Below are 22,856 nucleotides of genomic sequence, written 5' to 3'. Positions count from 1 at the left end.
TGTTTAGTGACGTTCCAAGTTATAACGGCATTGAAAAAAAAATGACTTGGGGCCGATTTTCATAGTGACCGACCTTTGCAATATCCCCATGTCATGTGATCAAAATTTGCACACTTGGCAACTGGTTCATATTTACCACGGCTGCCGTGTCCCGGGGTCACATGATCTCCTTTTGCCACCTTCTGACAAGCAAAGTCAATGGGGAAGCCTGATTCACTTATCAACCAGGTTACTAACTTCCCACCTGCATGATTCACTTAACAACTGAGACAAGTTTTTTTTTTTTTTTTGCACTTCCTTCCCCACGATCTGCCAACACGCGTCTTGCCAGGGCTGTCCCGGATCTTCCGCCAGGCGTGACGTCACGGCCAAGCCAACAGGGGCTTCCATCCGCCTGCAAAGAGGTAGGCGGGGAGAAAAGAACGCCGTGTAACCATCTGATTCTCGAGCCGGCCAATCGGAGCCGAAGCCTCCGCGCTCCCAGCCAATCAGGAGGCGCCCTCTCGAGGATTCTATTTCCTTGTGTTGCAGCTGCTGCTGGCTTTGCTGCGCGTTTCTGTCCGGCCGCCGTTGCAGCGAGGCGGCGCCGAAAGCAAAGCCGGAGGCTCAGGTAGAAGAGACGGCTGGGCTCTCGGAGGAGGAGGGAGCCGGTGCAGCCCGTCCTTTTTTCCGGAGCGATCGTTTAGAAGCCCCCCTCCCAGAGCTCCTCGGTCTCAGATAGGCGGCTGCAGAAAGCGAACAAATAAATTAAATTACATTAAAAATACGATCAGGGTCTTTGCAACGGCTAATCCGATTGCAATTCCAAGTGTAATTCGCACGTTGCCTTTTTAATTTATTTTTCCAAGGCTGCCTCGGGTTCGGAAGGTGTGTTCAAGGCTCGGGACAGGGGATGATCTTAAGATTGTGTTTATTTCATTTTTATTCCGCCTTTATTATTTTCCTCCCCTAGCCCCCCCCGGCGCAGATTTGCACCCCCCCTCCCACCACCTTCCCTTTTAACTTTCCCCCTTCCTCGTTCCCCTTCTCTGATCACAGTAGTGAGATGGGCAGCTGCAGAAACTGTTAGATCAAATCAATTAAAATGATAGGGGGGGGCTTCTCCTGGAGACTTCCCTCCTCCACCCCCCATCCCACTATCTGAACCCCCAAACCCCTTTAATTGACTGGTTTGCATTGGAAAGGAGCCAGTTGAGCCTCTGGGAGTATTATACCTGGCTTTGCTTTACTCTGGAGCAAATCCAGTGGGATTGAAAGGGGGGGGGGCTGGGCACGGAGCTGGCTTTCCTGTAAATGCGATTAAAAAAAAAAATCTAATCCTGGCGTGCTGTCCGGAACTCCCGGATAGAGAGAGGGTTGCCAAGGCAATAAAGAAACCAAAGCGATGTTTTGACAGATAAGAAATTAGCATTATTTAAAACAGGGTGGAGCAGGGACCTTCAACTGTGGCCCTTTAATGACTTGTGGACTTTCCGTGTGTTGTGCAGTTAAAGAGTAAACCCCTTACCCAACCTCTGCCCCTTGTGTTTTCCAGCCATGAGCAGCTCCCAATCTCTCCTGTGGGCTGTGGATATTTTTGGGAGAGTGTACACCTTATCCACCACCGGCCAGTACTGGGAGCTGTGCAAAGATGGAGAGTTGGAACTGAAGCGGGTTTCGGCCATCAAGCAATGCTGCTGGGGACTCGCCTGCGATCACCAAGTCTATGTTTACGTACACGCTAGTGACGTCCCCATCCGGTTCAAAGAGGAAACCTATGAGAATCAGGTACAGCGAGCGCAGAGTTGTCCCGGAAGGGGTCTCGGGGGTCATCCAGCCCAACCCCTTTGCACTCAGTGCAGAATCTGCGAAAGGGGTTTTGAGCCTCTGGCTGAGGATCTCTGTCAAGGAGAATTTCCATTTCAAGTGGCAGCCTGTTCCACTGCTTGACAGAATAGAATAGAATAGAATAGAATAGAATAGAATAGAATAGAATAGAATAGAATAGAATAGAATAGAATAGAATAGAATGAAGAGAGAATAGAGATAACAGAAAATAGAAAATATGGAATGGAATGGAATGGAGAAGAGAGAATAGAATATAGAATATAGCATATAAAACAGAATAGAATGTAGAACAGAATAAAATAGAATGTAGAATAGATAGAATAGAATAGAGAATAGAGAGAACAGAAAATAAAAAATAGAAAATATGGAATGGAATGGAGAAGAGAAGAGAGAATAGAATATGGAATAGATTATAAAACAGAATAGAATGTAGAACAGAATAAAATAGAATATGAAATAGAACAATACCTTTATTGTCACTTTAAATGTACACTAATCAGCCTACATTAAAATGAGATTTCCTTGCATACAGCTCTCAGAAGGTAAGTCCCATTGCCTTGCTCCCACATCCCTTTTATCCCTCTAAAAACCTTTGATGGCCTAGCTATCACCTCCAGCCTGGGAACGGTGGACTAAGTATCTCTGGGATGTGTGTGTGTGGGGGGGGAGAAGGATGAGGTCATTTGGGATGTGTGACTATTTCTTCCTGTGCCTGCCTCCCCTCCCCCCTTCCTGGCAGCGCTGGAACCCGGTGGTCGGCTTTTGTGACAGCCTGCTGCCCAGTGACCGCTGGCAATGGAGCGACATCAGTGGGCTGAAGCACCTGGAGCTGGATAGCTTTGCCCTGCCGTCGCCTCACTGGGAGTGGGAATCTGACTGGTACGTGGATGAAAATTTTGGAGGGGAAGCCACGGAGAAAGGGGTAGGTGAACCACGTGGGATCTGCCTTCTCGGGGAGGGGAGGTGGGGGGGGGAAGCTGTATGAAAGGGGATTGTGGGCCTGAAAAAAATTAGATCAGGGTCTAAATGCCCCTGATAATGTGAATGGCTGGGAAAATGCGATTTCCCTTTCGTTTCTCGGTCCTCCACTTACAACGATTCGTTTAGTGGCCGAAGTTACAACGACACTGAAAAAAAGAGGCTTAGGACCGTTTTTTTTTCCACCCTTGCGACCGTTGCCCGCCGTCCCCCTGGTCAGGTGATCAAAATTGAGACACTTGGCAACGGACTCGCATTTATGATGTCGCGGCATCCCGGGGGGGGGTCACTCGTTCCCCTTTTGCGACTTTCTGATAAGCAAAGTCCAGAAAGGTCGTAAAATGGGGCAAAACTCACTTAGCAACTGTCTTGCTTAGTAGCAGAAATGTTGGCCTCCGTTGTGGTTGCAAGTCAAGATCTCTCTGTGCTAATAAAGAATAGCTGGAAAAACTCTTATTTTTTTTTTTTTTTTGTGCTCATCTTACTGATAGTGTGAATTGCTGAGAAATTGCAATTCTTTTTCTCGGTTCCCTGTACTAAATAATTATGAAATTAAGTTTCTGGGGAAATACCCTGTCCCTTCTCGCAAAGCTTTCACAAGCCTATTTTGTGAATCCAATATATTAAAAAAAAAATGACCCAAGTTATTGTCTGAATTTGTTGTTTGTATGTCCCTTTTAAGACATCAGCCAGTTTCTTTTCTTTTTTTCTGACCATGGTTTGATCAAGGAGCTCTAAAATTGCTGGAAGCTCCTATCTTGTGGTCTCCTGGCAAGGAGCAACTGTCCGGAACAGTTGTGGGCAATCTCATGTTCTCTCCTTGTCCGGAGAGGAATTATAAAGAGTCGGACTACTCACTGGCTCTTCCTTCCCCATTAGCTCTGGGGGTTTTTTTTGAGGATCTGTCTTCAAGTTGCCATTTTTTTCACCTCAGAAGTCCAGCTGTATACCAAGATTTCTTAGCTTTGGGAGAAGAAACACAACTGAACTCTTGTCTGGTTTCAGTTCCCTTGGGGGAAGGAAAGGAAGTCCTTCTCTACAACGCTGATGATGATAATCAAGATATGACCACTGACAGATTTCTGGAATAGATCTCGGAGGGATTCTGAACTGGTCCTCCCTTTTTCCATCACAAGGCTAAAATGATATTACTAAAGTGAATAACACTTGAGGCTTACTGAGACTTTGAGTTCATTGCGGCTTTGATCCTCACCGGCTCATCATGTTCTACCTCGGTCACTTTGTTCCTTCGCAGGGGTGGACCTACGCCATTGATTTCCCTGCCACGTACACCAAAGACAGCGCTGGAATTCCTGTGTCAGACGAAGGAGGTGGACTCGGTACAGAAGGTACAAAGCACGGGACACCTGGGCAAAGGTGTGTGCTGCTTTCTCTCTTTCTCTCTCTCTTTATTTCTCTCTCTCTTTCTCTTTTTCTATCTTTCTCTCTCTCCTCTCTTTCTGTCTCTTTCTCTCTCTCTTTCTCTCTCTCTTTTTTCTCTTTCTTTTTCTATCTTTTTCCCTCTCGTCTCTCTGTCTCTTTCTCTCTCTCTCTCTTTCTCTCTCTCTTTTCTCTCTCTCTCTCTCTCTCTTTATTTCTCTTTCATCTTTTTTTTCTGGAATTGTCTAGTATGTCCAGGGTTGGTTGAGCGTAGCCAAGCACTTCTGCTTTCTCCAGGTAGCTGTAGTTTCTTGGGTCTCTTTCAACGGCATTATTTTATTTCACTTTTATTTCTCCTTTTTCCTTCTGACTTCCAGAGGTAGTCCTCAACTTACAACCATTCATTTAGTGACCATTCAAAATTACGGTGGCATTGAAAAAGGTGACTTGGGACCGTTTTTCACCCTGGTGACGCTTGCAGCATCCCCAGGGTCACAGGATCGAAATTCAGAAACTGAATGCACTTATGACCATTGCAGACTCCCCTTTTGCGAGCTTCTGACAAGCAAAGTCAATGAGGAAGCCAGATTCATTTAACAACTGTGTGATTCAGTTAACGACAGTGGCAAGAAAGGTTGTAAAATGGGGCAAAATAACTGTTTCAGCATGTTTTGTGCTGAATTACAGACCTGGGTTGAGGACTACCTGCATTTTATGATCTTTTGTTTTCTATTTGACATTTCTTTTAGGTTTTATATTCTTTGACATTTTATTCCTAAGGCCCCTCCATTCTACTACGGTTCTGGGTGGGGATGAAGGGCAGGTCAAGGTGAGGCTTGTCCCCTCTCTAGATTTTTTTTTTTAAGGATATTTGTAATCTTTCCACAACACCTCTGGAATGGAGCTTGTGGTTTTCAATAAGAATTAGAAACCCTCTGTTGTTGTTTTGTTTTTTCCAATGGATTTTCTCGCAGGGCTCTGCTGTTTCTCGTTCTAGAAGGTGCCGTGGGGTTGCCCAAGTAGAGGATGCCCCATCACCTGGAGTTCAGCAAGGACAATCTGAATGTGCTCACCTGGCCTTCCGAAGTAGCAATCCGTAACTCCCAGCCTTTCTCCTTTCCTTTTTTTTTTTTTTTTTGAGATAGATTCCACCCCATCAAGATCCGAAGCAGTTGCCAGATCCGTTTAATGACATCTCCGTGGGAGGCTGGGAGATCACCGATGAACCTCTGGGTCGACTTTCAGTCTGGGCCGTCACTCTGCAAGGCAAAGTAATGTCCTCCCATCCCCAGCCCTTCTTAATTATGTCTTGTCCCTTCGACGCAGAGCCAAAGAGAGACAGTCCATCAGCTGATCAGTTTAGACCAGGGGTGTCCAATCTTGGTGACTTTAAAACTTGTGGACTTCAACTCCCAGAATTCTTCAGCCAACACTTATTACCTGTAGATCAGGGATGTCCAACCTTGATAACTTTAAGACTTGTGGACTTCAACTCCCAGAATTCCACAGCTAGCTCTTATAACCTTTAGACCAGAGGTGTCAACCTTGGCAACTCACTAGTAACTCCTCAAAATATAATAATCTCCTGCAATGCTACTGCATCGGGTTAATATTTGAGGGGATATAGCTAAGAAACTTTAGCTATAGACTTGTAAACTGGGAAATTAAAAGAGGAGTAGGAAGAGGATGACAACAGCGTTGGCAAAGCATTGTCTTGTCCCCAAGTGTCCATGAGATCACCAGAAGCTTGACTCCTTCAACATTTCCCTCCACTGTACGTTCATCTCCTACCTTAAGAGCTCCTGATTAGAGCAGGCCACTCTGTTTGATCTTCTCCCTCTATTTACCTTCCTTCATATTCCAGTTTTTTCCCAACATTTCCCAGTGTTTGAAAATGTTCTGGCTTCATGGAAGTGTTTCCCTGGGCCCACCCAAGATTTATTTTCAGTTTGTTGTGCTGCTTGGTGACTAAACAAGTTGAGTGTCCCTCTTGGCTTCACTTCACTTCCTGAGTTTGTTTTCAGAGGAAACGAAGACCGGCTGATTCCATGATACAGTGTCCCCTCGGTGTCTGGAAATTTAGGGCGATGGTATCCAGAAGGCCAGCAGACTTTCATCCCTGGTGGAAGAGAAGAAGTCATCTAAATCCCGTGTGCATAAATGTTTGCTTCCTTCTGAGAAATTGTGCCTGAACCATGGCCTTGTCTTCGTAGATCTGGTACCGGAACGATGTCACACATCACAATCCTGAAGGATCTTCCTGGACCTTAATACCCGCTCCGGGCGAAGCCATACAGATCAGCTGTGGACCCTACGATCTCCTCTGGGCCACCTGTTGGGAAGGACAGGCGATCGTGAGAGAAGGGATCGACCGAAACAACCTCCAGGGTAGGACCCTTTGCGTCCTAAGGAAGTTGCTTCTCTGCTGGGGAGTTGTGTCGTCCTTCTGCCGATTTTCTGCCTCTTTTCTTGTTTGGCCAGGAACCTCTTGGACCCTTGTGGACCCACCGGTTGCCGACAATGGGATTTTGCACGTGTCTGTGGGGGTGAACGTGGTCTGGGCTGTCACGAAAGACAGAAAAGTAAGTGGCTTTGGAGCTGCAAAGGCTGACTAAGTTGCTAGTCCTGTTGATTGTAGGGGGAATTTTAAAAGACTGATCCAAGGATATTCAGCAAGAAGTTTTTACCTGAATAAAAGGGATCCCTTCTGTCTCATCCCAAGCCGTCGGGGAGGAGACTGTTGCTGCTCCTCATCCCATTATCCAATGTCGGGATTTTAAGGTGCTCATTTTGGAGGGGGGAGGGGAAGAGAAACCCCCCCCCCACACCTCCACCCCTGACGTGAGGATTTTTCTCATCTAGGTGTGGTTCCGGCGAGGGGTGAACTCCTACAATCCTTGTGGCACCAGCTGGATTGAGATGATTGGTGAAATGCAGATGGTGGACGTGGGCTTAAACGACCAGGTGAGTCTCTTAGGAACAGGAGAGATGACAGGTAAATCCCCAACTTATGAACATTCATTTAAAACCAGCTGAAGTTACAAGAGTGCTGAAAACAGTGACTTACGTCTAAGACTGCATTCTAACCACCAGCATCCTCCAGGATGAGGCCAAAGGATGTCATGGTTGGGACATCCCAGGTCCTTCGAGTGGACAGTTGTGATTTTACCCGTTCTTCTCTTCCTCCCCTTCCCATTTTCTTTTCCCTTCCCTCCTCTCCTCTTCCCGTCTTCCCTTCCCTCCTGCCCCCTCCCTTCTTCCCTTCCTGTCTTCCTTTCCCTTCCCTCCCCTTCTCTTTTCTCATTCCCTCCCCTTCCCATCTTCCCACGTAGGTTTGGGGGATCAGCTGCGAGGACCGAGCAATTTACTTCCGCCAAGGCGTCACCCCAAGTGAGCTGAGTGGGAAGATGTGGAAAGCAATTGCCTGCAACCGAGAGAGCGACCGATCTCAAACCGGCAGCTCCACCAGCCTCCTGAGGTAATAGTTATCCTTCCGTTACGTATTCAAGATGGACAGTGATTAATATTTATATGTTACTTCTATGGAAGGGTGTAGGTCTATACATATGTCGTACATAGTATGTTTTAAATGTGTGTTATGTATGTGTACACTTGAGAGCAAGCAACTAAATTTCATTTTTAAGGTGTGCCGTTGTGCCCACAGGGGGAAAAAAATGACAATAAAGGTGATCTAATCTAATCTTCAACGCATCATAAACGCAGATAATTCAGAGTAAGATCTGCTTTTCCCTTCTGCCTCTCCAGCGCCGGCTGCTTCTTTACGGAGGACATCAAAGAGCAAAGCCCCTCCATCTTTCAAAGCGATGGAGACTCCCAGGCCGAGTCAGCCGAGTCATGAATCCCTTCCTGATGATGCTGGTCGACCTGGGCCTGGTCCTGATGCCACTAACAGTCCCCATCCGGTCCCGGAGCTGGATATGGACCCGCTAGCCAGTGCTCTGGAGGAAGCTACAGCTGGGTCTGATGGAGACCACCAAGGTGCTCCAAATAAGCCTCTCTCCAATCTGGACTCGCCTCCGCCCAAGCCTCAGTGGACCAACATCGACTTAAAAGAAGCCAGCAGGCCATCCAAAGCAGCAGCCGGCCTGTTGGCCGAGACCTCCAGCTTGTCTTCCTTCTCACCGGTTGGGATCGAGAGCCACTTTGTGACCGATGACCTTCCCCTCTGGACCTGGGTCTCCAGCAGAGGCTGCCTTGTGGATGCACAAAGCGCCCTCAAATGGTTCACTCTGCAGTCAGGTGGGGGGCAGCTCCATAGCTTTTGATTTTATTTATTTATTTATTTATTTTAAAAAAGAACCCAGTCTTTTCTCTTGATGTAATTTTAACGTAAGTACGAGGACCATTCGTAAATCACTTTTTCTTCAGGACTGTCGTAGCTTTGAACGGTCACTAAACAAATGAATGTAAGTCAAGGACTATGGGTTTTTTTTGGCTTGGTGTGTTGCTTTTTAATCCTTATTGCCCAGCCTTTGAATCTTAGTGTAATTTTAATATAAGTGCGAGAACCACTCATAAATCACGTTCAGGACCAGTCGTAAAGTCAAACAGTCACTAAACAAATGATTGTAAGTCAAGGGCTATGGTTTTTTTTGGCTTGTTTTTTTAATCCTTATTGCCCAGTCTTTTAATCATAGTGTAATTTGAACTTATGTGCGAGGACCAGTCGTAAATGGATTTTTTTTTTCAGGACCATTGTAAATTCAAACGGTCACTAAACAAATGGTTTTAAGACAGGAACTATGTTTTTGGGGGCTTGGTCTGAGTCTTTAATCCTTATTGCCCAGTCTTTGAATCTTAGTGTAATTTGAACGTTAAGTGTGAGGACTAGTCGTAAATCACATTTTTTTTAGGACCATCATAAATTCAGACGGTCACTAAACAGATGCCTGCAAGTTGAGAACTTTTTTTTCTTGTGCTGTTGTTTTTTGATCCTTATTGCCACCTGCCACTCAAGAGTTGTTTGGTTTGGAGCAGGTCTAGAAACGCCAACAGCTCTTTAAAAAACTGTTTTTAAGGAAAGGGTCAAAGGAAATGCTTGATTTGGGAATTCTCTCCTTTTTTTTAACCCCGTTGTAGCGTTGAACTCCTGCGCTCAGTCGTTGACCCTCTCCATCAGCCCCAGTCATGCAGCCCAGTGGAGGAAGCAGATCTTCCGGCAGCTGTCGGAAAGGACCCACCGAGAGTTGGACAACTTCAGACATTACGAACAGGCGGTGGAACAAGTAAAGTGGAGAAAGGGGGAGAGAGGGCGAAGCAGGGGTTTTATTGGGATTTGCTGTCCAAACTTTGGAATCCAAAAAAGTCTTCAAAGGGGAGCTTTATAAGAGAGAGACGGTTTGGCCTAGTGGTTGAAGCACCAAGCTGGAAAGCGGGAGACCGTGAATTCTAGTCCCACTTTAGGCATGAAAGCCAGCTGGGTGATTTTGGGCCCATCACCAGGATACAGTGAATTCTAGTCTCACCTTAGGTATGAAAACTGGCTGGGTTTCTTTGAACCAATCACCAGGAGACTGTGAGTTCTAGTTCCACCTTAGGCATGAAAGCCAGCTGGGTGACTTCAGGCCCATCATCAGGAGATTGTGAGTTCTAGTTCCACCTTAGGCATGAAAACTGGCTGAGTTACTTTGAGCCAATCACCAGGAGACTGTGAATTCTAGTTCTGCCTTAGTCATGAAAGCCAGCTGGGTGATTCTAAGTCAATCACCTCTCTCTTTCAGCCCGATCTTCTTCACAGAGGTGTTGTGGTAGAGAAAATAGGAGGAAGGTGTGTAGGATATGTTCCTCCTCTTAAGTTATTTGTAAAGATAATAAAGGTAGGGTAGAAATAAATATCAATAAATGTAAAGGAGAGGGCTATGTTGCTTTTGGATTTTGTCTCTTGCAGTCCGTCTGGGTCAAAACTGGAACTTTACAATGGTGGAGAAGCTGGAAGCCCTATCGTTGGGTTGACGTGCAGGTGGCTCTGGAACAGTTCACTGCCAACGACGGGACCCGGGACAGCATTCTCTTTGTCTACTACACACACAACGAGGAAAAGAAGGTAGGCGCCTCTGAACAGCCAGGTTCAATTCGCACCCAATTCTTGACCCCGATTTGACACAAAAATAAAGGGGGTCCCTGCCTTATGACCCCATCTGGGAGCAAGCAGAACTTCTAAGCAATGCAGCCATTAAGGGAGTCAACCCATGAACCTTGCCTATTTTGCAGGCTGTTTTGCCATTGTTCTTAAGCGAATCGCTGTCTTTGTTAAGGGGGTCGCGCCGCCCTTAAGCTTCTTCCCTTGACTTTGCTTGTTGGAATCTGGCTGGGAAGGTTGCAGAGGGTGATCACGTGATCCCGGGATCTGCAAAGTTGTCATATGGGATCTGCCGTAGGAGCAGAACATTTTTATCGTCGTAGCTTTCCCCTGCTGTAAAGTCTCCAATTTCTGTCCTGAAAAATGAAGTAGGGATTGAATGACGAAGAAATAGTCAGTGCCCTTGACCAAAACTTCTGAAATGGGAATTCAAAAGGTGTCCACTGGAGAGCAATAGTACCAAGCAGAAAAAACCTTGCAGTGTGCAAAATGTAACATATATTAGCCTCTCTGCGTTATTCCTCGACATTATTGGGTACCAAACTGAACTCAGGAACACATCCACGTGGTTCCTATGGCAACAGTAGGAAAGTGCTTTCTCCCCACATTTTCTGGGGTATCTTTCTTAATTTCTCACTCTAGCCTACAGCTTGGATAATCCTCCATCCAAGTTTTAATCAAGCCAAATTCTACTTACTGTAGCTGCTAGCGGAAGACAATCCCAATAAGCCGTGAAATGTTTTCCTTTTAAATTAAGTTTCTCCATCACTCCTTATTTCAATCAAAACATCTCTCTCTTCACCCAATCAATTGCCATTGGTTTTCTAGTCCAAAAGCCTGTGAAAAATAGATGGCTAGTGTTAAAGATTATTTGCATTGTCAACTGATGCTAAGACAAGATACCAACATTTCGGATCTCCAGCATGTTGGGTCAAGAATCACCAAAGCTTTGGATAGTCAAAACCAGATGTAATATTTGGGGGAGGAAAGAATATAGTGAAGTATTTCTCAGCCTTTGCAGTTTTAAGGTGTCTGGGTTTTAACTCCCAGAATTCCCCTAGTTAAAGTGTTGCCTGGTGGCTCCCAAATTTTTTTTTTTAACTGCACTCTTTAAGCTGAAGATCTGATTTGACATTTCCTCTGTGTTCCCCAGTACATCCACATGTTTCTCAACGAAGTGACTATCCTAGTTGAGATTCTGAATGAGGCCAAACATTCTTTTGCTCTCTACACACCGGAGAAGACTAAACAACGGTGGCCCATCCGCCTAGCGGCAAGCACCGAACAAGAGATGCGTCATTGGGTATGTTTATAGATGACTTCCAGGCTGGTCAAGAACTTAATTGTAGTAGGGTTGACATACTGCTCTGAAATATGATGCAATTTGTTGGTTTTTTGGACTTAATTTGTTGGCTGAGCCCAGCCCTGGTCTTGGTAAACCATAGTTCGTGGCTTAGCTCAAGGTGTAGAGTCACCTAGTGATGGGTTATTTATATCAGACTATGCTTTAGAAAAAGCTAAAATCTTGCTTGAAATGGGACCTTCCTCCAGCCATTTTGGGAATACTGTTCTCAAGGTGGTGAGCGAAGCATGGGTGGGCCCTGGACCCACAGCCATCCAGTAGAAGGATGGAAAGTTGATGGGACTGGCTTGCTCTTCCAGAAAGGGTAGGAAGTATGGCGTCCTTGGTGCTCTCTGAGCTTGGTTGATTTCTTGCAGACATTTCATTACCAAACTAAGGAACATCATCAGTGCAAAAAGGGAGTGGATTTGCTCTTGATACTCAGGCAGATTAGCCATCAACAGGCACACAGAGATAAACAATATCGACATACCATTCAAAAGAGACAATCACAAAGCCAAAAAAGAAACAGAAAGACTAAAACACCTCCTGTCCAGTAATCAACATCCAGAGGAGCCGAATTAACACCAAGATTAACACTAGATCAGCAATCGAGAAGTAAACAATACCCCAATCAAGGAATCAACAATTCCCACAAACAAGCTTATAGTAAACAACAGCCTAATCAAGGAATCACCAAGAACATTCCCACCAACATAGACACTTGTAGCACTGAGCAAACCCCTTCTAGCACTGATGATGTTCCCTAGTTGGGTCATGAAATGTCTGCAAAAAAGCCACCGAGCTCAGAGAGCACCAAGGACCCCACAATTCAGTCCTGAGCTTCAAATAGTCTCTTCTAAAGATAGGAAGTGTTTGAATCATGTCTATCTCTTTCCCAATTCCTTTGTGTCTGCCAGCTGGCACTGCTGAACATGTCTTGTTGTGAGGGCCGACAGCTCCAGGGCCCCCCTTCTCATGAAGCCATCTGGTCGCTGACCTGCAAAGGCGACATCTTTGTGAGTGAGCCCAGCCCTGACTTGGAGGCTTTAGCACACCCGATGCCTTGTGATCAAATGTGAGCAATCTGACCTCAACCTCCTTTGCTAAATGTCTTTGGAACCAAGAATAATCTCTCTCTTTTGGAGAACTCTAGCACAGTTTGAAGGGATGGAGATCAACCAAGAGAAAGGGATTGAAATGAGTGAACCATTAAAGGGGGGCTTTTCCTAAAAGCTTTTTCACCCCAGAAAACAGGAGAGATTGCAGGAATTGGGTATGTCTAGTTTAACAAAGAGAAGAGATACCGTTGTTCCAATATTTGAGGGACTGTCACAGAGAGGAGGAGGTCAACCCATTCTCCAAAGCGCTTGAAGGCAGGACAAGAATTAACGGATGGAATCTAATCCAGGAGAGAAGCAACCTAGAATTAAGGAGAAATTTCTTGACAGGGAGAACAATTAATCCAGTGGAACAACCTGCCTCCAGAAGTTGTGAATGCTCCATCACTGGAGGTTTTTAAGAAGAGACTGGACAACCATTTGTCTGAAATGGAATAGGGTTTCCTGCCTGAGCAGGGGGTTGGACTAGAAGACCTCCAAGGTCTCTTCCAACGCTACTGTTCTGTCTAGCTTCACTTTGGGTTCTCTCATAAACCTAGAGTGCATTAAATCCTTTGTTTTATTGCTGACGGATGCTGAGGCAATCTGAGCAGAGTGTCTTCTTGTAGGTTTTGGCGCCAAGTCGGAGGACATCTGCGCCTGATTGAATGCAACAGTGATGGCATCGTGTGGGGAGTAGGTTATGACCATACCGCTTGGATTTACACTGGTGGATACGGAGGAAGTTTTTTGACGGGTAAGAAATGCCTCTTCCAGGCAATCTTTCTTCAGCTGAACATGAGGAGGGAGAAACAGCAGATGGAAACTAATCAAGGAGAGAAGCAACCTAGAATTAAGGAGAAATTTCCTGACAGTTAGAACAATTAACCAGTGGAACAGCTTGCCTCCAGAAGTTGTGGGTGGTCCATCACAGGAGGTTTTTAAGAAGAGATTGGACAACCATTTGTCTGAGAGGGTATAGATTCTCCTGCTTGAACAGGGGGCTGGACTAGATGACCTACAAGGTCTCTTCCAACTATTCTATTCTATTCTATTCTATTCTATTCTATTCTATTCTATTCCATTCTATTCTATTCCATTCCGTATTCTATTCTATTCTATTCCATTCCATTCCGTATTCTATTCTATTCTATTCTATTCTCACTAGTTGTGATTCACTTAACAAATGCAGTGAGGAAAGTCATAAAATGGGGCAAAAACCACTTAACAAATTTCTCACTTAGCAATGTAAATTTTCACCTCGATTGTGTCTGTAAGTTGAGGGCTACCTGTATGTGGTTGACTAATATCCTGGGTTAATTAAATAATGCTGTATTTCAACCATCCCACACATCTGCTGTAATTCACGGCGTTATAGCTTGAGTTTTTAGAGGGAAGAAGATCATTAAATCCTAATTTAAAAAAACAAACAAACAAGAAAGGAAAACGAAACAAGGGAATAATGTTCGTGCCTTGGCTTATACAGGGCTGGCAGGCAGCAATGAGAACATTCACACACAGACCGACGTGAAGAGCGTCCATATTTATGAAAACCAGCGGTGGAATCCTGTCACAGGCTACACTAATAGGTAGGAAAAATAGACAGGTTAAAAATTACTGTTTTTGCCAGTCTGTTGCAGCAGGAATTATGCTACCGGGTCATTTTCATGTCTCTCCCCCCCCCTCCAAAAAAACAAATGAACATCTCTCAATTTGCATTTTTTTTCTTGCAAACGTGCTTGACCCACAAGGCAGATGTGCTGAGTCTTGTGCCTGTTTGCCTTCACAGAGGCCTGCCCACCGACCGGTATATGTGGAGCGATGTGTCTGGCTTACGCGAGTGTACCAAAGCGAACACCAAGCCTCCATCGCCCCAGTGGACTTGGGTAAGTGGAGTTGCTCTCTGGCTCTTGGTACCAATAAAGGAGAATATTTGTGGCTCAGGGTTGACCTGTGGGGGTCCTTGGTGCTCTCTGAGCTTGGTGGCTTCCTTGCAGATGCTTCATGACCCAACTAGCTAACATCATCAGTGCTAGAAGGGAATGGGGTGTGTGGAGAGGAGGAGGAGGAGGAGGAAGAGAAGGAGGAGGAGGACAATAACTGTGGGGTCCTTGGTGCTCTCTGAGCTTAGTGGTTTCCTTGGACATGTTTCATGGCCCAACTAGGTAACACCATCAGTGCTAGAAGGGAGTGGGGTGTGTGGAGAGAAGGAAGAGGAGGTAGAGGAGGAGGAGGACGACGATGATGACAACAATAACTGTGGGGTCCTTGGTGTTCTCTGAGCTTGGTGGCTTCCTTGCAGATGCTTCATGACCTAACTAGCTAACGTCATCAGTGCTAGAAGGGAGTGGGGTGTGTGGAGAGAAGGAGGAGGAGGAGGAGAACGATGATGACAACAATAACTGTGGGGTCCTTGGTGCTCTCTGAGCTTAGTGGTTTCCTTGGACATGTTTCATGGCCCAACAAGGTAACACCATCAGTGCTAGAAGGGAGTGGGGTGTGTGGAGAATGTCAGAACCCATATTCTAAGGGGACCCCTTTCTTGCTTTAAACTCACTCTGTTCTCTCTATACTTCTGGGTTCTGAAGTCCACCAGTCTTCAAGATTGCAGACCCCTGGTCTAGTCTAACCAAGAGAAGGCCTAGGGGCGACATGATAGCAGTCTTCCAGTACTTGAAGGGGGTCAACTTATTCCCTAGAGCACCTGAGGACAGAACACCAAGTAACAGCTGAAAGTCCCAAAGATGTTTTTTCCAAAAGGCAACTTGATGTTTTTCCTTGAAAACGTTTCGCTTGTCATCCAACAAGCTTCTCCAAGTTCATCCAAGTTTCTTGGATGGGAAGCGAAGCATTTTCAAGGGAAAACAAAAAAACCCAAGAAACTCCAGTTGTCTTTTTAGAAAAGCACCTTTGGGACAGTTACAACCTGGATGATGGAGCATCTCCATATCACCAGTGGAAAATGATTAAAGAGAGATTTTTTTTTTCCCCAGTTCAGGCAACTTCCGTACAGGAGGCAAGAGAATCAAGTGTTATTATTTTGCTTTTCTCTCCGCAACGCAGGTGTCTGACTGGGCAATCGATTTCAGCGTTTCGGGCGGGACTGACCGAGAAGGTTGGCAATACGCAGCCGATTTTCCCGCGTAAGGATCTCTTGTCTTCTCTCCCATCATTCCCCACATATCATTGGGTTAGAATCAGGGGTAGGCAACCTCGGCTCTTTCATGACTGGTGGACTTCAACTCCCAGAATTCCTGAGCCAGCCTGGCTCAGCTTGGAAACCTCTCCCTTTCCCCTCAGCGTGGCTGGCTCAGGAATTCTGGGAGTTGAAGTCCACCAGTCATAAAAGAGCCCAGGTTGCCTACCGCTGGGTTAGATCATGGAAGTGGTTGACCCCACTTTGGATAGAAGGCCTTAGCTGATGAGGAAACACGTGGAATAACAATTTGGGGGAGGAAAGCGTGGCAGTTTTGAAAAGAAACATTTGGAAGCAACTGGAGATGGGAAGGCTTGGGGAAAAAAACAAAAAATTAGGGTTTTTTTTTCTGTTTCTCCCCCTCCCAAAAAAAAAAGCTGTTTAAAAAGCTGCATCGTCAATACAGACTCTAGAAAGAGTGCAGAGAAGAGCAACAATGATGATTAGGGGGCTGGAGGCTAAAACATATGAAGAACGGTTGTAGGAACTGGGTTTTCTAATCTGGTGGGGAAAAAAAAAGACTAGCAGAGACATGATAGCAGTGCTCCAATATTTGAGGGGCTGCCCCAAAGAAGAGGGAGTCAAGCTATTCTCCAAAGCCCCTGAAGGCAGGACAAGAAGCAACGGGTGGAAACTAATCAAGGAGAGAAGCAACTAAGGAGAAACTTCCTGACAGTTAGAACAATTAACCAGTGGAACTACTTGCCTCCAGAAATTGTGGGCGCTCCATCACTGGAGGCTCTTAAGAAGAGATTGGACAGCCACTTGTTTGAAATAGTATATGGTCTCCTGCCTGAGCAGGGGGTTGGACTAGAAGACCTCCAAGGTCCCTTCCAACTCTTGTTATTCTGTTATTCTCTGTTCCCAACAGGTCTTATCACGGCTACAAAACAATGAAGGACTTCGTGCGCCGGAGACGCTGGGCCAGGTAACCCATATCACCTTTTGCAAAGCCCTAAAGTCTGTTTAAAGCAGGTTACCCCCTTCCCCCCCTTTTTGTTTGCAGTAAATTCCTTGTTTCTACTCTTGATTGTTTCTTTAAAACATGCGATGCCATTCCAAACACAACATTTGCTTTGGCCGGTAAAGGATGTAGGTTTGGCATCTGATAAAAGATAAATAGATAGACCTCCAGACCAGCTTTTCCTAGCTGGGCACTTTTAGCCGTCCAGTTGGACAGAAATTCCCAATATTTTCAGCTCGTCAAGCACCACGTCAGGAGAGAAGGACCTAAAACTAAAGCGATTAAAGCATTGGTTGAACTGGTTTACACTTTGCACAGAGTTGTGTTTTGTTTGGATCAGGGCTGGCGGAATAAATGGCAAGGGACAGTAAGCCCTACCTCATGATCCGTTTGTTCTTTCATTCACCAAGGGCTATTTATGAAAGTCCGCGTGGAATGTTTTTCTCAAAGAAGCCAATTAATGGCTCAGCTGGCGTGTGATTGGCTTAAGGCCATTCCTTACGTTTCGATAGAAGAGAATATTTGTGGCTCAGGATTGACCTGTGGGGGTCCTTGGGGCTCTCTGGGCTTGGTGGTTTCCTTGCAGACATTTCATGACCCAACTAGGTAACAGCATCAGTGCAAGAAGGGAATGGGGGTTGAAGGAGAGAGGAGGAGGAGGAGGAGGAGGCGGACTGTAGGGTCCTTGGTGCTCTCTGAGCTTGGTGGCTTTCTTGCAGACGTTCCATGACCCAACTAGGTAACATTATCAGTGCCAAAAGGGAGTGCGAGTTGAAGGAGAGAGGAGGAGGAGGAGGAGGAGGAGGAGGAGGAGGAAGAGGAGGAGGAGGAGGAGAATGACTGTAGGGTCCTTGGTGTTCTCTAAGCTTGGTGGTTTTCTTGCAGATCTTTCATGACCCAACTAGGCAACATCATCAGTGCTGGCAGTCTGCCTCCCATCCTCTCTTCTCTTTTGTTCCCAGGAAGTGTAAAATCGTCACAAGTGGGCCCTGGCTGGAAGGGCCTCCGATCGCTTTGCGAGATGTTTCTATCATGTCACACCCTCCTGGCTCCAAGGAAGAGTTTGTTCCTCTCTGGGCCATCAGCGACAAGGGAGACGTGCTCTGCCGGCTGCAGGTCACACCCCAAAAGCCAGCGGTAAAACTTTCCCCCTCTTTTGATATTGTTTCCTGGTTGAACGGAGGTGTTGCTACGAGCCAGTGGTTTTAACCTCCCAAGGATCCTTCCTCAACTCCCTGGAAATTATTTTGTGTGACCGTATTGGAGGAAGCTCAGTTTGCGTCTGAACGACGTTGGGTGGTGTCTGTGTTTTCTTGGCAGTACAGGCAGTCCTCAACGTACGGCCACAATGGAGCCCAAAATTTATCTTGCTAAGTGAAACATTTGCCAAGGGAGTTTTGCCCCGTTTTACGACCTTTTTGCCACAGCTGTTAAGTTAATCGCTGTAGCTGTTAAATTAGTCACCTGGTTGTTAAGTGAATCTGGCTTCCCCATTGACTTTGCTTGTCAGAAGGTCGCAAAAGGGGATCACGTGACGCCCCGGGACACTGGAAACCGTCATAAGTACATGCCAGTTGCTAAGCATCTGAATTTTGATCATGCGATGCTGCAATAGTCGTAAGTATGAAAAGCAGTCATGAGTCGCTGTTTTCAATGCCATTATAACTTCAAAGGGCCACTAAACAAGGATTATTGGTACGTTGGGCTGGAAGGCTGCCTCCTGCTTAATTTTTCGGAGATCTACCTGGCCACAGGTTGCATGACCCAAAGAAGGACCGGGAAGTGATGGAGATGGACGTTCATCTTTTGAAGGTGATCCAAGACTCAGCAAGGTTTTTTCACCCGCACTTTCTCCCCCATTAGGGCACTTCCTGGCTGCACGTGGGAACAGACCAAGCCTTTGTATCCGTCTCCATAGGAATGTTCCACCAAGTCTGGGCTGTTGCCCAAGATGGATCGGCGTTCTGTCGCGGTTCAGTGTCTTCCAAAAAACCAGAAGGTGAGTGAAGCTAGAGCAGTTGCCAACTCTGGTTTCCTGCACCTCTGATGCTCAGCCAGCCCCAAAGTCACCCAGCCAGTTTTCATACCTAAGGTATGTGTCAAGAGCGAAAATTTGGCAGCAACCTGTCTCTCTGTTTTCATCTTGCCCTTAGAGTAAGGGGGGGGGGGGGCAGGGGTCGCTTTCGAATGGGTTAGTTAGAGAAACGAAACGCCTCCAGTTCTACGGAAGCTTGCTGTGAGTCGGCAGTATGGAAACCTTTCAAGGTTTTTTTTTTCTCCCTGCACAAAGGGTTAAAAGCCAAAATGAGGATTTTTCAGCCTTTGCCCATTAAGCCCAGCCAACAAAATTGAAAACGTTGGCCTCACACACAACGTGGTGATGGTTGAATGTAATCCAAGAATCCTGCAACAGGCTAAAATCGGCCACATCTAAACAAAAGTCAAGTTTGTGTTTCAGGGCCTGCCTTAATTGGATAAATTCAAATCCAAAACAAGTCAGGAGATTATTCTTGTTTCTTTCACCCCTTGCTGGTTTTCTGGGAATATCCAGGCGAATGCTGGTACCACGTCCCTTCTCCTCTGAAGCAGAAGTTAAAGCAAGTCTCCGTGGGACGAACGGCTGTGCTGGCCGTGGATAAAAACGGTGAGGAGAGAATCCGGTGTTCCTGGGTGGATTTTGTTGTTTTTTTTAATGGTGGTTTTGAAAAAAAAAACCTGGTTTCTTGGAGTTGCTGGCCAGTTGTGTAATTGCTCCATTGGAAAGGAAGTGTAAATTACCTCAGAATATCACTGAGCAATCCATAATTGCTTGTGTTTAGCAATTTAATTGTGAACCATTAATTCACAATTGTTAACAATATATACACACACACATACTATACACACACACACACACACACACACACACACACACATTATATTGTCAACTCCTTTTTGTCTTTTATAGGTAATTTGTGGTTTCGTGCTGGGATCACACCGAGTTACCCTCAAGGATCTAGTTGGGAACACATTTCGAACAACGTCCGCAAAGTTTCCGTTGGACCCTTGGATCAGGTGGGGCCCTAACAGAAAAGGATCTCTTTGAAGCCCTTAAAAACCAAGTGTTTCTCCACCTCGGCCATTTTAAGATGAGTGGGCTTCAACAGAATTGGGCCTAATAATCCCAGAGAAAATATTTTCTTCACAACCGAAGGGAAATTAGCCCAAAGGTGCTTTTTCAAAAGGCAACTGGACTTTCTTGTTTTTTTTGTCCTTGAAGACGTTTCGCTTCCCATCCCAGAAGTTTTTCCCGTTCTCTAGAACCTGGAGGAACTTCTAGGAAATGGGCACCTGGTCATTAGTAGATCTGCTGCCATGGTAGATATTTTATGACTAGAAAAATACCCCTCCAGGCTGCCATTTTGTGAGAGCACCTCAGCCATCTTTTCCCGATTCAAAATTCCCCACCTGGCCTCCCAAAAGTTGCCTGGAGGAGTACTTTTCTAGTCATAAAATCTTTGACGTGGGCATTATATGTGAATGGAAGGTGGGCTGTAATGTCTGTCCGGTTATATCTTTGTTTTTTTTAGATCTGGGTGATAGCTGACAAGGTCCAAGGGAGTCACAGTCTGAGCTGTGGAACTGTCTGCCACCGGACCGGAGTCCAGCCTCTGGAACCAAAGGGGGTCTCTTGGGACTACGGCATTGGGGTGAGCATCAGAAATACCAACTGTTGGCTCTCTCCATAATCCAGAGAGGTCTATAAGCAGAAGATTGCAGGTCATGGGTTGAAGTTTCCTGAAAAGTCAGGTTCCCACTGTGGGCTCCTTGGTTCTCTCTGAGCTTGGTGGTTTTCGTGTAGACGTTTCATGACACAGCTATTCGGGTTTTCTCCCACGTCAAATTGGAAGTGTCTTGGCGACGTTTCGACGAAGTCCCATTCATCATCTTCAGGCTGGTGTTTTCGGCTTCGTGCTTCTAGAAGCAAGAAGCCAAAAACACCAGCCTGAAGATGACAAATGGGACTTCGTCGAAACGTCGCCAAGACACTTCCAATCGACGCGGGAGAAAACCCGAGTGGATCCTCGACTGAAGTATTATTGACTTATAGATTGTTGGGTCTAGTGTTCATCTTGGTTTTAATCTCTGCTCCTATGAGTGTTGATTAGTTGGTGAGGGGATGTTTTGGCCTTTTTATTTCCTTTTGGACTTTCTGGTTGTCCCAGGCTCCAACTTGTAGGAAGTGAGCTCTTCTGACATTTGAAACAGAAGTTGGCGTGGCTCTGTTGTGTAGTTGGACCACTTTGTGTCAGGTCCAAAGAGCCCGGGACACTCTAGTTGCCTGCCTTTATAAAACAATCTATCTGTTGTCCCAAAGGTGCTTTTTCAAGAGGCAAGTGGACTTTCTTGTTTTTCTTTGAAGACGTTTCGCTTCTCCTCCAGGAAGCTTCTTCAGCTCTGCCCAATCGATCTGTTGTTCTCAAGGGCTGAATAATCTTTAAAACGAAGGACTTCTCCTGCCCTGGTTTAAATACCCACAATGCTTCGCTCCCACCCCTTCATCCCCAAAGAGTGAGATCCAGTGATTTTTTCCAACACCTCTTTCTAAGCTATTCCCTCTCGCTCCTGATTTTGCAGGGAGGATGGGATCACATCACCATACGAGGAAATGCAACCGAAAGCATCAAGGTGGCAGCTGGGGATGACCCAAGCAGCTCTCCTCCTGACCTTAGTAGCTTAGAGGTTCATGGAAGCCACCAGTCACAAACCACCGTTTTTGTAGATGGTGTCCAAGGCTTGGACAAAAACGCTGTCCAATGTTGACCGATCTCTTAAAGTTTCCACCTCCGGCTCATTCCGCGTGTCCTAGATCACGGAAACTACACCGAAGACTAGGCTGGTTTTCGAACACTCGCTCCGAGCGTGCAAAGAGACCAAGTCAACTCCCAGCATGCGGTCTACCAACCCTTTTCATCTTGTTTCCCTTTGGCGAGAACAGCCGAAGTCAACCCAATCCTTGTCGAAATGATGCTCCAACCTGGGGGGGGGGTGTGTCTCCCAGGTGCCTGGTTGTGATCATCTCCCAGAATTCCCCCGTTCTCGATGAGCATTCTGGGAGCTAGATTCACCCCCAGTGGAGAAGATCCAAGATGGAGAAGATCAAATTTGGAGACCATTGAATAGAGAGACTGCATGTCCCATCACCTCAGTGGGAGAACTGGATGTTTGTTTGTTTGTGTGTGTGTGTGTGTGTGTGTATGAATTCTGCTTGTGTTGTTGTTTTAACCCCTTAATTTATTGTGGTATTTCTTAGGCCTGGTGCAAACTGATGTTCTCCAGTAGGCCCTGGATTCATTCCCCATGAACTAAGCCTTGGTTTATGATGGCCAGTACATGACCCAATATGTAGGCGAAGAGGGTCAATGAACCCTTTCTATTATAAGCCCCCACCTGGAGTATATTTGACCCCGATCCCGGCTTTCTTAGATGTTGTTGCACAGGCAGGTCCTGATCTACGGTGAGCCAGCCTCCCTGGCAGGGTGGACAGGACTAAACTGAGCCAGTTAGTGAATTCTATAAGCAAGCACTTCTATGTTTTATTTTTTCTTCAAATGCCCCAGGAGTCGTACATTCATCACCCAGTAATGAGAATTGGCAGAGAAGAAGCTGGGGATTGAAAGCCGAGGTTGGCAGCTGGCAACCCCTGGGTTAAAAACAGCTGTGAAAATGGTCAGTGGCTCCCTTTTGCCTTTTGATTTAGAGCAGTTTCCCCATCTCAGCAACTCAAAGATGTATGGTTTCTCTTTCTTTCTTTCTTTCTTTCTTTCTTTCTTTCTTTCTTTCTTTCTTTTCTCTCTCTTCGCTTCTTTTTCTTCCTTCTCTCTTTTTTCCTTCCTTTCTTTCTCTTCCTTTTCTTTCTTTTTCTTTCTTCCTCCCTCCCTCCTTTCTTCCTTCCTTTCTCCTTCCTTTCTTTTTCTTTCTCTTTTCCC

General features: G+C 45.9%; 1 protein-coding gene and 1 long non-coding RNA gene across 2 annotated transcripts; one reads left to right on the top strand and one right to left on the bottom strand.

Annotated features, from left to right (window-relative positions):
• The first annotated feature begins 481 nt into the window (after positions 1–481).
• TECPR1 (tectonin beta-propeller repeat containing 1) lies at positions 482–22,792 on the top strand. The gene is given in 27 exon segments (XM_039360809.1): positions 482–610; positions 1,535–1,767; positions 2,567–2,749; positions 4,061–4,103; positions 4,106–4,182; positions 5,331–5,456; positions 6,399–6,573; positions 6,667–6,767; positions 7,048–7,149; positions 7,518–7,663; positions 7,951–8,040; positions 8,042–8,445; positions 9,286–9,431; positions 10,094–10,249; positions 11,439–11,588; positions 12,548–12,705; positions 13,357–13,484; positions 14,214–14,316; positions 14,517–14,613; positions 15,791–15,870; positions 16,795–16,851; positions 17,850–18,024; positions 18,751–18,886; positions 19,439–19,531; positions 19,835–19,941; positions 20,457–20,576; positions 21,505–22,792. Coding segments are annotated over 26 exon segments (3,570 nt in total). The 5' UTR covers positions 482–610; positions 1,535–1,536; the 3' UTR covers positions 21,691–22,792.
• On the bottom strand, positions 10,261–12,993 carry LOC120315840. The gene is made up of 3 exons (XR_005558796.1): positions 12,935–12,993; positions 10,983–11,122; positions 10,261–10,641 (listed from the first exon to the last, which is right to left on the bottom strand). It is a non-coding gene; the product is annotated as an uncharacterized LOC120315840 (long non-coding RNA).
• Positions 22,793–22,856: the final 64 nt, after the last annotated feature.

Source organism: Crotalus tigris, unplaced genomic scaffold (genome assembly GCF_016545835.1).
Source record: "Crotalus tigris isolate CLP2741 ecotype Arizona unplaced genomic scaffold, ASM1654583v1 scf7180000019173.45859301935:6455823, whole genome shotgun sequence".
NCBI lineage: Eukaryota > Metazoa > Chordata > Lepidosauria > Squamata > Viperidae > Crotalus > Crotalus tigris.
The sequence above is the reverse complement of the archived record's forward strand: the minus strand, read 5'-3'. Positions and strand labels throughout refer to the sequence as shown.